At 48.0% G+C, this 12,304-nt stretch overlaps 1 protein-coding gene across 2 annotated transcripts in view; it reads right to left on the reverse strand.

The window, feature by feature from the left end:
- Positions 1 to 214: 214 nt before the first annotated feature.
- The window catches only part of ASPG (asparaginase), a 42,360-nt gene continuing 30,270 nt past the window's right edge, over positions 215 to 12,304 (reverse strand). For both annotated transcript variants that reach the window (XM_078605937.1, XM_078605936.1), the window contains exons 11-17: positions 11,019 to 11,114; positions 9,856 to 10,019; positions 7,900 to 7,986; positions 5,468 to 5,570; positions 4,143 to 4,208; positions 2,923 to 2,976; positions 215 to 1,639 (exon numbers count right to left, since the gene is read on the reverse strand). In XM_078605937.1, coding sequence (XP_078462063.1) covers positions 1,598 to 1,639; positions 2,923 to 2,976; positions 4,143 to 4,208; positions 5,468 to 5,570; positions 7,900 to 7,986; positions 9,856 to 10,019; positions 11,019 to 11,114 — 612 coding nt within the window. In that variant the 3' untranslated portion in view covers positions 215 to 1,597. The remainder of the gene's footprint in view (positions 1,640 to 2,922; positions 2,977 to 4,142; positions 4,209 to 5,467; positions 5,571 to 7,899; positions 7,987 to 9,855; positions 10,020 to 11,018; positions 11,115 to 12,304) is intronic.

A 12,304-nucleotide genomic window follows, 5' to 3' on the forward strand; every position in this document is an offset into this window, starting at 1 on the left:
TGGCCAAGTTGGGCATATGGGTGTGGGGGCCATGGACAGAATCACACGGTGGAGTGTTTATTTTTTTACATTTTAACAAGGAGAAACGGTGGAATCTTTTTTTTTTGCGGGGAGTTGTGGTGCGAGCGAATGCACTTTTACACACCGATGCAAAACATAAAAAACACCACGTGCTCTTAAGAATATGTACACAAAATGCACGGACAGAGCAAAATTCTACACAAACGTTAAATTTTACTGAAGAAAATGTTCATTAACATTCAGGAAATCATACCTTCTATTTTAAAATGGAAGTTTTCCCACACAATTCATCAAGAGTGAATACATTATTGTGGTTATATGCATAAAGTGTCACTTTTAAGCTAATGTCAAGGAAAACCACAAGAGCGACATTAATTATGGTTGATGTAGACTTATTCTGCCGATGAACACACAACCCTGCCCCCCTCAGTCACATCAAGTTTTAAAGGCATACAAATTGGAACACTGAACCACAAATACAACTTTTGCTAAAAAACGCAAGTGGGGGGTGGGGGTGTTAAAGATACACCGCTTCATGTATTAGCTGGGCCACAAGCCCACGCGGGAGGGAGTTGGTAGCCAGTGGGGGGGGGGGGGGGGTGTTGATCAGAGGTCGCAAATGGGTTTTGATTCCTTACCCGTACCCAGCCACACCCGGCCGAGTACGGGTACCCGTACCCTACCCGTACCCTACCCGAAATGAGTGACAAACGGTTACTCACCAGTGACTCACGGCCTACCCTTACCCGTACCCGGCCGCACCAGGGTCGCAAACGGTATCGGGTACCCGATTGCGACCTCTGGTGTTGATATATGTTACAACATTCGTTTAGCGCAGACAATGCATCGGTTTTTCGATTTTACTCCCCTCCCCCCCCACCCAATGACGAGTGGCCAACGAGAGGATGCAATGTCGACGCAGGCTCCCTGGCATAACCCAGTTGGGGGTGTGCAGTCCGTAGCACGTTTAAGTAAAGCATTACCGCGTGCCTGGGCACTCCATTGCCACCACCTTGGGTCACTCGACTTCATCACGAACTTATGCACAAAGATATCCACCCCCCACTCTTGACAAACCAGCAGCAAGCACAAATTATACACCGTTTTTTTCGTTAAAATACAAGTCGTTTCGCAATGCTAAAACCACGCATTTACAAAGACACGAAACTCGGACATTTCTGGGTTCTGCCACCAACACAGCAAGACGTTTATCAACGCACGCATGCGTGCGACGGAAGTTAAACAACATCGCACGCCTCAAATAAAAAACATGATACAAGGATAAATGAAAAAAATTACAATATTTTTTGTGCAAAGTCATGTCTACGCTAAAAAAAGGTTTCCGTTCATACATCTCGGTAATAACAAACCAACTTTTGTCAGTGGGTACCGCGCAGAAATCATTCACAAGACAACATTGCAAAATTCACCTCTGGCGCGTGTGCAACGATTGACACTGAGAATACCGTGTCCACATCCGTTTCCTTAGCAAGGCCAGTGGGGGGCCCCTTCGCCCAGCCCCCAGCCCCCCTCGGCACCTTGAGACACTTGCACGGAGTCAAAAGAGCTGCCCTCGTCATTCGTCGTCCACACCATTACCGTTGGTGCAAGCCGCATCCTGCACAGCGGCGGAGACAAGCGACAAGCGTGAGCAATGTGGGGGCACGAACAAGGCTTTCTTCGGGGCCCCACGGCCACCCCCGGTTACGAGCGCGGTGTGTACGGTCCATCATACTACTACTACGACTCTACGCGCCGCCTGCTGCTTCACGGTTTGAGGCGAGTAGATGCCACGTTGTTATTCACCACGGAGCAGGGTGCGCATGCCACGCGTGCCGGCGTCACGATCCCAAAGAAGAATATTTTACCTGTCAATTACTCAACTTGGAGAACGGCACAGCAACATCGCGCGCCCTACTGCGATACTACTGCAGACCGGCCTGAAACGCAGCTGCAACTCTTCCTAAGTTGTGGCGATGGAGTTTCGCGCTATAACAAATGGCGTGAATACCAAAATGCATTGCACATTTTATTTGAATAGAGAATGTACATGTTGTGCAGTGTGTAACTTCAGATGTGAAACAGCGCTACGGATAAAGCGACGTCCACCAATGCCATCGCCTCGCCATCAAATCATTACATATGCCACACATTTCACGGATTTAAGCATATAGACACACAATGGACAGTTTCACACGTAGGCTTTCGAGATCAATATTAGTCAAATGTTTTTGAGTTTGATCGCATAACAATGTGTCGTTAATGTAATCGTATCAATTATGAAATATAACATACGTTTACATAAGAGTTGCACTTCTCAAACTGAAACTTTTTCTTGAAAAAGGCACCTTTCTTAAAACCAAGGGCCCTGTACATGAATTATTCCCCATTATAACTTCGAACCATTAAAAAAAGTAGGCTAACTGCAACTATACATTTTGTAACGTATAGCTTTTATTTCTGAAATCGGTAAATGCCAAGCTACAGGCACATTTTAAGTTCCATTTTTCCAAACTTTGGGATGGTCCAGCTGATAATATCATTATTTTAGTTTATCTGTTTTACCACAACTGCTGTGAGGCAAGTCTTTAAAATATTAAAATGTTTTATATTTTCAGTTACATTCCTTGGGTAAAGTTCACCTCTGCTGCAAGGAACACAAACCATCAAATCCCAAAGGTGGTATCCATGTCATTGTCGGATGTAGGGGCTATTACGTCCAAGATTGTTTTCAGAAAGGCAGCAAATCCAGGAGGCGCTACAATGTGAACAAATACATTTTAACTTTGGAATATTGATGGGGAAACCCCACCAACCCCGCCCCCTGCCCCATGTGAAAACTACAACGGGTTTCCATGTTATTCACGTTTTAAATTCAAGAATAGAAATTGTTAACTCTACCAGAGAGAGAGCTTCCACACGAGGTAGATCTTTCACTTGGCCAGTCTCCAAGTTCTGCGGGCAAGAGAGAACGGGACGTGAGCAGATCTGCACATGTCTGAACAAAAATATACATCAACGCTCGGGTCATGTCAAGCTGCAGGGCAGCTAAACACACATTCGCATTCACCTCAACGACGGCTGAAGAGGCACAGTGGCACATCGCGACTTCAAAAGGGAAGATGCCACCGATCGCTCTCGTAGAGAGACCGAGTCGGAGGTGCGAGTAAGAACCACAGGCGAGGGGGGAAGGCGGCCACGCGATGAGCATGCACCAACTGCCCAAGCTCTGGGGTCCTCTATGCATTAAAAAGGTGTCATTTGCCAATTAAAACCCTTAACTGTTCCAATGACGTGCGTGTGTACGTCGTCATTCTATTCCAATTCCGTTCCAATGACGTACACGTTTCTAAAGGTGGAGGCAAAAACCAGAGAATCCAGAGACAAATCCACGCAACCACGGGGAAAACACACAAACTCCAAATACAGGCATCAGGGTCACGATTGAAGCCACGACCTCCTGCATACCAGGCGAGGGCGTTATCAGCGTACCCAAATTGATACATCTATCATTAACAACCGTACAAATTTAACTATGTAAAAATATATACAAAAACTATAAACTTTCAGAGGAGGCTGGTGCGACTTGATCGTATAATTTAGTAGCCTTAGGACAATAACCGTAGATGGATTAAAGCCAAACCGGGACAAACAATATCACTTTCTCCACAACACGGCCAACAACCCCACACACAGTATTACCGTAACTGAAAGGGCGATCAAAATGTGCCTTGCAATGCATGGCGCCGCTTTGTACGAATGGATTATACCATCCGACAATGGAGGTGGCATAGCGAGGAATGTAACAACGCCGATTTAAAAACAATACCAACTGTCGTCAGCCTAAACGGCTATTATTGTTTTCCCGATCGACTATACACAGCGTGTCCGCAAGAGGGACAAGAATGACATTAACTGGCAAAGTCGTTCTTGGCGATGGCAGCTGGCCTTCAAGTCTGCGCCGGTGATCTAACAATGCCACGCAATGTCACACAATGTCAGACGGCACTTCTTCCCTCTGTCAGAGTTCGAATTCACTCCGTTGTCGTTATCAATGTGGTCCCCACGTTTAACGATCAGTCTCCTTTGTTGTCAGCTGCTGCAATGTTGCTTTCACTCGCCTGTTCCTTCCTTTGAGAGGCACCCTCCAAGAAATGTACAACTTCTTTTTTATTGGCTTTCTTCGCCTGAAAGCACAAGGTATGGATTCTCGTTACGAGTACAAAACACAAACGCTTCCGTAGAATACACAGCGCACCAGTTGCAGAACGGACGGTATTTTACATTTCAGTTCATCGTCCTGCAATGAAAGTGTGAATCTTCTCTATTCTCAATGTCAAGGAACGGAACGAATGACATCGCGATTCATTTCGGAACAGAGAAGAACATCAATGTTCGGGGAATGCCAAAGGACAGCACTACGAAGAATGACCCCTGGTACCCCTTCAAAATCCCTCCGCTGCAGGTCGCCACAAGCCCGCTTGTTCACTCTGCACCGATGAACACCACCACAAGCCCGCAGAGTGAGAATAATCGGGAATAAATGAAAACCCAAATGCAATGAGGGGAGGGGGGGGGGAGCGTGCAGTTATTAGTGACCAATTGAAAATTGTAAAATTAAATCAAACGAACAACTTCATGTTGCCAGTTGAAGCTTGAACTTGTGCAGCAAGTTTTAAATGGCATCAACCAAATCACTCCTTAAAAACAGATTTCAGGACAGATTTACACCGATTAAAATGGCCATAAATACATGAGCCTGGCTGGCAGTTGGACGGTTGGGAGACATCGATGCATCTTCAACAAGATCTACGGACGATGTGCAACACGTCCCAGCGTGCGTGGCGAGTCTTCATCTCTCCGTTCACTTGGGAATGGGCATCACTCGTAACGGCCGTACGCCAAGCTCACAATTGAATTTCCTCGAACTTTTTTAGATGAAACTATTTACGGAGGTGCCACTGACAAGCAGCCTCAATGCACACGCACGCGATACGGCCCCCGGGACAAACGTGATTAGAGCATTTGCACCGTCACTCCTTTAATACAGTGGGCTGCCCAACCCTCGTGGTGTGGGTGCTTACCCAAACAATCAAGACCACTTTGTCTCTACCTCCATTTGTAAAGACCGACACGGCAGTCCGACTGTGGCCACGCAACCCAAAACTACAGACTACAGAGAAAACCCACTGCAATCTGCACTCCTTCAAATGGATGAGGAATGGCAAAACTACCCAAACGTTCTCCTAAAAAGCACTTGTGGCTGGCAGGCGTCAACCATCCATGCCAATCCGCACGGTTGGCTACGTACGGTGCACACGAAGTTCATCGTGCATATATACAAACCTCAACATTCGCGGAGCTCCTGAACATATTGCCATACGCACAAATAGACCTCGCACAACGTGGACAGAAGGAAGAGCCGGGGAGATCCTAGCGTACGCACTATTTGCAGTGGCGTGCGCTGGTCGTAGCCCAGCTGCGTGTCCAGGTTCAGTCCGGCCAAATTCCACGCCATCAAGCCTTGCACGTCCCCATTTACTGCCATTCTAGGGAGACACACGCACGCACAATCATTTATGTAAAACAGCACCATCCACAACTTCACCAGATATTATTATTTTATTTCATAAATGGCCCGATCCACAAATATTAAGGAGACATCACAGCGATGATACACCTCGCTGCCGCTAACACGGTTGTTATCTGGCTTGACCTCCTGAATGTGAAATCGTAGTTGTTGCTCTGCTTCTACATCAGCCGTACGAAAGAAGATTACGCCCACTTGGGAAAACCTCAGTGTCTCAAGACTCTCCTTCAGGAGGGGTCTGCAAAGGTCATCACAGTAGGGGGGCGATGTTACTACTACGTGGAATCCCAATGGGGTATTGAAATGTTGATTATTTTAGGATTGTGATTTTTTTTGGGCCGATACTGGCTGTGTTTTATTTTAGGTATGGGACCAAAGTACTCAGGAGGTAAAGCTGTGCAGAACAGGAGAACATACAAACTCCACTTGCTGTAGAACACGGGAAGAACATACAAATGCCACTCACTCTCTATGGAACCAGTGAAGAACAACCTGCACACAGAAAGGGTGATCAAGTCGGGAATCGAACCTCGGGGGTCGTTGTGCGGCACAAGCGTTGCCACTGCGCCACCCTGCTATGGAAGTATACATCGACAAGAGCTGTACACGTGCAAAGAAGCCTTCCACCTCCTGCACGTAAACACGAGGAGGTGACACGACAGGGCGGTGCGCACACACGTGCTGTGTAGCGACCGTTCTGCAGCTTGCTTGCGGTCAGAATGAGGCACAACAACATGCCCAAGACCCCAAAACCTTAACCGAAGAGGTTTTTTAGGTTAGATCACGTAAATATAAGTGTTGTTAAACCCGCCACCACCCGACACCCAGTTAAATAAGGCGTCATGTAAACAAAACATCCCAATTCGTTGCTAGTAAATGTTGTGGGTTTACTCTCCAACAAACCCATGTGCTGTACTATTAACGAATTGGCACGTTTTGTTAACGTTAGAAACCCTTAGTAATTGGCTGCGGCGGGTTTAACGACATTTATATTTACGTGATCCAACCCCAAAAACCTCAATTTTTGGATAATATTGATCACGGAAGCCTTACTAACGACATGCTAAACCTCAAGTCTTGCAACTGGACTACCAGTCAAACTTTAAGGGGCTACAAATGCAGATGCATTCTGATACACACATGCAACTCAAACTACGCACTAGAAAGTAAACCATCGTAGTCTGCACTCCTTCAACGGACAAGGAATGGCATGAGTACACAAACCCTCTTCTTCTGAAGACCTCTCGTCATGGCTAGCAGACCGACATTTGGCATTTAGCTTTTGAACGTCAATGCCATGGCGCAGGAAGCGTGCCCGCTCGCTACACGTGGTGCCGTTCATATATTGGGGGCGGCAGGCTTCGTGCATGCGTCACACACATTGGTTGTCACACGCTGTGTGTGTCAAGTTAGGTGACAACGGGCCTTGCACGCAATCGACGCAATACATTTTTTACTTAAAACTTTCGTGACTGCAGGAATTCATATTCTTTGGTTCTTTCGGTAAAGCCACAATAGAAAATATTTGTTTTTATTATATATAAAAACCAAAAACTCATGACGTTTCGATCGCAACACAAGCGGCGATTACAACCACTTGTGTTGCGACCGAAAACGGCGTGAGTTATAGGATATTTATTCATTTCTATGTACGCAACTTTACCGGAAAAAAACAAGAATAGTCTCGGCATTGTTTGTCACAATAAAGATAAAGAAAGATCCCCCATATAGCTTTCACAGGCTACTGGGGCAAGTGCTGTTAACGAGCACCTGTGAAAGAAGGGGTGGGTGGCCAACACCACGCCCGACAGCCTTCGTCTCCCCAGTGGCAATGTTTACATATTGCACTAGGTACTCATTTGAGACCGAGTCGACCTAGGGGAAGCCCAGGACCGGTTGTCCATGAGCAGGAATTGAACTCGGGTCACCGGCTTCGTGCAGCACGCTAACCCGCTACGCTACCGCTCCATTACTTGGTCACACACAGGTAAAGGAGCAGGTCTGCAAATTTGTTTTGCTAACAAAATGAAGCAGCTCCGAAACCAAACTAGAAGGGGGGGGGGGTTAAGAGGCCTACTCGTCCACGTTGGCCAGACAGCTAGGAGAGCGTTTGGAGTACCAACACTTTACCTCACCACGTGTGACCTCCCGATAAGAATGCGGGTAGGAGAGGCAGCGAGGGGGGGGTAATCGAACCGGTGCCCTACGGATCGCAAGTCCAGCATGCCGACCATTACAGCACGGTTGGCGTGCCTCATGCCATGCGTGTCGTAACGCTGTGCACTCACGTGCAAAGCTCGGGGCCCAGACCATCGTACTCGTCCTGGGAGAGGTGAGCTCCTGTCTGATGCAGGAGCTTGATCACGTCCATGTGCCTGTGGGGGAGCACATGCACGGCACAATAATAATAATGCTAATTGTGGTGGCAGTGTTCGCTCACTCTCGAACAGAGAGATAAAATTACTCGGGAGGAACCACAGACAAGCGGCAAGGCAGCCACACGATGAGCCAGTACCAACAATTGCCCAAGCTCTGAGATCCTCTATATATTAACCCTTTCCCATTCCGAGACATCTGCAAGTTACAGGGTGGGCGTCCCGTTCATCCCCAAATCTCAGAACACGCAAGCGGCTCGGCATTACTTTTATCTAGGTGTAGCGCCGTTGCTTTTCAAAGACATTGTACTCACCACAGAGAGCTGCAACGACACGACCGCACTCGATGATAGCTGGCACCAAATTTTGCCAAATGCCCTACCGTGCGGGCTTTAAACTTCCGATTCCAGGAAAGGGTTAGGCTGTGATCAGCCAATTAAAGAATGTTTACACGTGCGAGGACACCGGAGCACCTGGAGATGCAACAGGTGGAGCCCACATTTTTGCTGTACCGCATTCTCCTGGCGAGCCAGGGTAACCACGTGTGTGCAGCAATTCACCAAAATCCTCGCTGCTGCCTCCAAAAGGGCCGAACTACAGGCCATCGCTGCTGCCCGACGCACAGGAGGGGTGGGGAGGAACTTTCAGTTCCAAGTTGGAAAATCCTTTCAAGCAGAGCGGCATCCACGCGATTGGGACCCCCCAAGTTGCATTGACATTTTTACGGAAAATTTGAGCCATGACATTTAGCCGTGAACACGACGGCTGCACTCCACGCCCCATCCGGTAGTATTGTTATTGGGAAATAAGTTACCCATCAGGCCTTTGATACCTGTATTGTTGTTAACCTGCCAGGGGCAGCCGTGTTTATCGACAGATTCCAAAGCAGATATTGCGTTTAGTCAATACGCAGGAGGTATTGGTTTTTCGCAATCAATAGGACTCGATTTTAAGTCTGGATGAGGCCACTATTTAATGGGTCGGCAAAATTCTTTGTTACGAAACCCTCCACCACCTGACATGAGCAAACAAATAAAAATTATCGCATAGCGCACAAACGCTTAACACAGCAATTATTATTAAAATCGCTTCAGTCTCACCCTGCCGGCAGAGTTGACGAATAATTGTCACGCCAATCTGAGCAGCGACGAGACGTGCAATACCGTGACGTTTCACTTGTAAAACCACCTAGAGCATCGTTCGGCTAAAAACACAAAATCCAGCAGGGGTCGGCACAACAGCGGCATCGAGTGCGCAAGCACGTGGAGAGATTGTATCACGAGCAACGATACTCGCCCGACGTGGGTGGACGCCACCGCGTGACACGGAAATTCAGGAAGTAAAAACAAAGCCCTCAGATTGGAGAATTGACAGGCCTGAAAGGGGACTGGTTAGAGGCAAGGACATTGAAGGGATTGGAGGAGAAATACGAGATGGAAATGGTGGGAAACAGAGGACGATTGACAGGGAGGTCGGTTGGGGATCCATTAACACAAAGTGGGAAGGTGATTGGTTGGGAGAGAAAAGCGTGGCAAGGCACCTTCGAGAAAGGGGCTCGAGGGATACACAAGTGGGGGGGGAAACAAGACAGCTGTGAACGCTTGGAGTGAATGGAATCCTTGAAGACCTACGTGTCCCATGCTGGAAGAAATCAATACTACTATTATTGGAAGACTGCCGTGTCCGGGTGTGCCTACATATCTACGGTGGCCTTCCTTTGCACCAAACGTAGCCAACCGTGCGAATCAGAGGCGCGGCGGTGGAGGGGGGGGGGGGACAAAAAACTCAGGACAAACACGTAGCACGGAACTTGCCCATGGTTCCTGGTATCACGCGCACACACACACACACGCACACTCACTCACTCACCGGAACATGACGGCGTTGCGCAGCGGGGTGCAGCCGTAGCGATCCTTGGCGTAGACGGTGGCGCCGCAGCTCAGCAGGTAGTCCACGAGCGCCAGGTTGCCCTCGCACGCCGCCACGTGCAGCGCCGTGCGCCCGTCGTAGTCCTGGTCGCTCAGGTTCATACCCTGCCCCCGTGTGGACGCCACACGTTAGCCATCTAAGAGCACGAGCAGATTGAACTTGTGCCACGCCAGGGCCGGGCCGGGCCGCCGGGCAACCAAGCGTTTGCCCGGAGAGACGCGACCTACTTAAGCAAAGGGTGAACTTGCAGAATGTTCATTTTTTTTAAATATATATATATGGCAAGCTAATTCAATTATCGAGGCTTGACGTTGCTCTTTTTATGCCATAATCGAAACACAGGGAATTGTAAAGAGCTGTGTTCCAGACCGTCAGTATTGAGCAATAACGTTCCACCCGTGTGTTTGTGCGTTGAGCGAGCAAGCCCACACAGCCACCTGCTCCATCCCCGATAATCGCAGCCGAACCCTCAACGCGTGCAATGCGCCTGCAATATTTTGCGGACCTCAGACGAAAACGTTAACACTCTTCTTCTTTCATATGGCCGATGTAGATGCAGGGCAACTACAATTTCACATTCAGGCGGTCAAGCCAAACAACCGCGTCGTGAGCAGCGGTGTCTCCTTCGTATTTGTGGATCGGGGCATTGCGTGGTTACATGGTCGTCGGAATGACGACATTCGCACACGACTGGAGAGTTTTAAAATTTTAAATTTTTGTAACAGGTATCTGTATCTGCCGATGTCGTTTATAGTTTGGGTGGACCATGAGCTTCGTGGAAGATCAAGACTAATGTTGTGTATGGAGAAATTATTTCGCACCGTACGTAGCCAACATCGAGAGAACTCTACTCTGCCGCTGACAATGTCTGTCATGGATCCCAGTTCACTTCCCTTCTTGTTACATATTACAACGCTGTTAATACTGCACGACTGCCCGAATAATACACAAAGCCTGCCAGGAAGACGCTCACACCCACCCCGGTCATTTACTCACTCCGGGAGGGGGCAGAATTCGCGTCACGTGACTCACGAGCGCTTGCAAGCCACTTTCCCCCCCCCACCCCACGATGGAAATAGCGTGTCCAAACAATCTCCGCGTACCAGCTCATGAAGGGCCTCCATTGTGTGGATGTCTCCCGCTTTGGCCGCAGCGCAGGCCAGGATGGGCGCGATGGCATCCCGCACAGCCTCCAGCTCCTGCGCCCAGACTCGACGCAAACGTGACGAACGCCAGTGGTGAATAATAAACAACGACAATTACACTGGTCAACAAAAAAAACTTTTTTCTGGCCTGGACTTTATCAGCTGTTTGACTAATTTCAGGGTGCCGATTCCAAATCTGATTTCAGATTTGCTCTATCACATCTCATTATTATGCTATCGGCATACCCCATTTTCATTGATTTTACCCGAAATTAACTCTGTCACTGATCGCAAGTTGTTGCGAGTCAGTGACTGCTTTAGTGTTAAAATATGGTGCTGTATTTTTAGGATAGTGTGTTTATAATATAATTTTATGTAGATATCCACATTTATTTAATATTTTTCTTCTGTAGTTTTTATTGAAAATGCAATATTTGATCTCAAAAACCTGATGTGATAGACAAAAACTGATGCCAGATTTGGAATCAGCACCCCAAAATTACCTTAAAACCGTTGGAATACCTTATGCCAGAAAAAGTGTGTTGACCAGCGTTATTGCTAGGGTTTTGATGTTTGCACCCTCTATGGGTCGGGGCATCTCAAGGCGTCTTTACACGTGATAAGCAACTCAAACATCTCCATCTCAACACAAATGTGGCTGCTGTGTCAGTGTGTGGCACACAAAGGAGACTCAGGACTGTGGTCCTACAAGTGGGCGGTTAGTCGTGACAGTCGGTAGAGGGCGATGACGGCTGCCGTGTGCAAATCACAGCAGAGTAAATTTACTGAGTATTTTGGGGAATTTTCCAAATTTGGGCCGTGGCTCCCGCACTGGATATTTTATTACGTCAACCGAGTGAAGCAGACGGCGCGTAGTATATGATGGGTAACGCCACACCACCGCAGTGATAATGAGGGCAGCCTGCTGGATTAGCACTGTTAACCTCCACAACCTGCAAATGCGGTAGTGCTAGGCCATGTCACCGCCTCTGGGTCTTAACCTGTGGCAATCAGACTTCCATGGGTACCCACAGTGGCGATATGTTAACTACCTCGCCTGGTATACAGGTCGTGGGTTCAGATCCCAACCCTGGCACCTGTATATTCGGAGTTTGTATGTCTCTCTCCCCGTGGTTGCATGGATGTTTCCTCTGGGTCCTCCAGTTTTTCCCCTCCACATTTAAAAACGTGTGTTTAGAGCATTTGGCTGCTATACATTTCCACATGATAACCCACTTCGTTGA

This window comes from Lampetra planeri, chromosome 25, assembly GCF_965212315.1.
Source record: "Lampetra planeri chromosome 25, kcLamPlan1.2.h2, whole genome shotgun sequence".
NCBI classification, from domain to species: domain Eukaryota; kingdom Metazoa; phylum Chordata; class Hyperoartia; order Petromyzontiformes; family Petromyzontidae; genus Lampetra; species Lampetra planeri.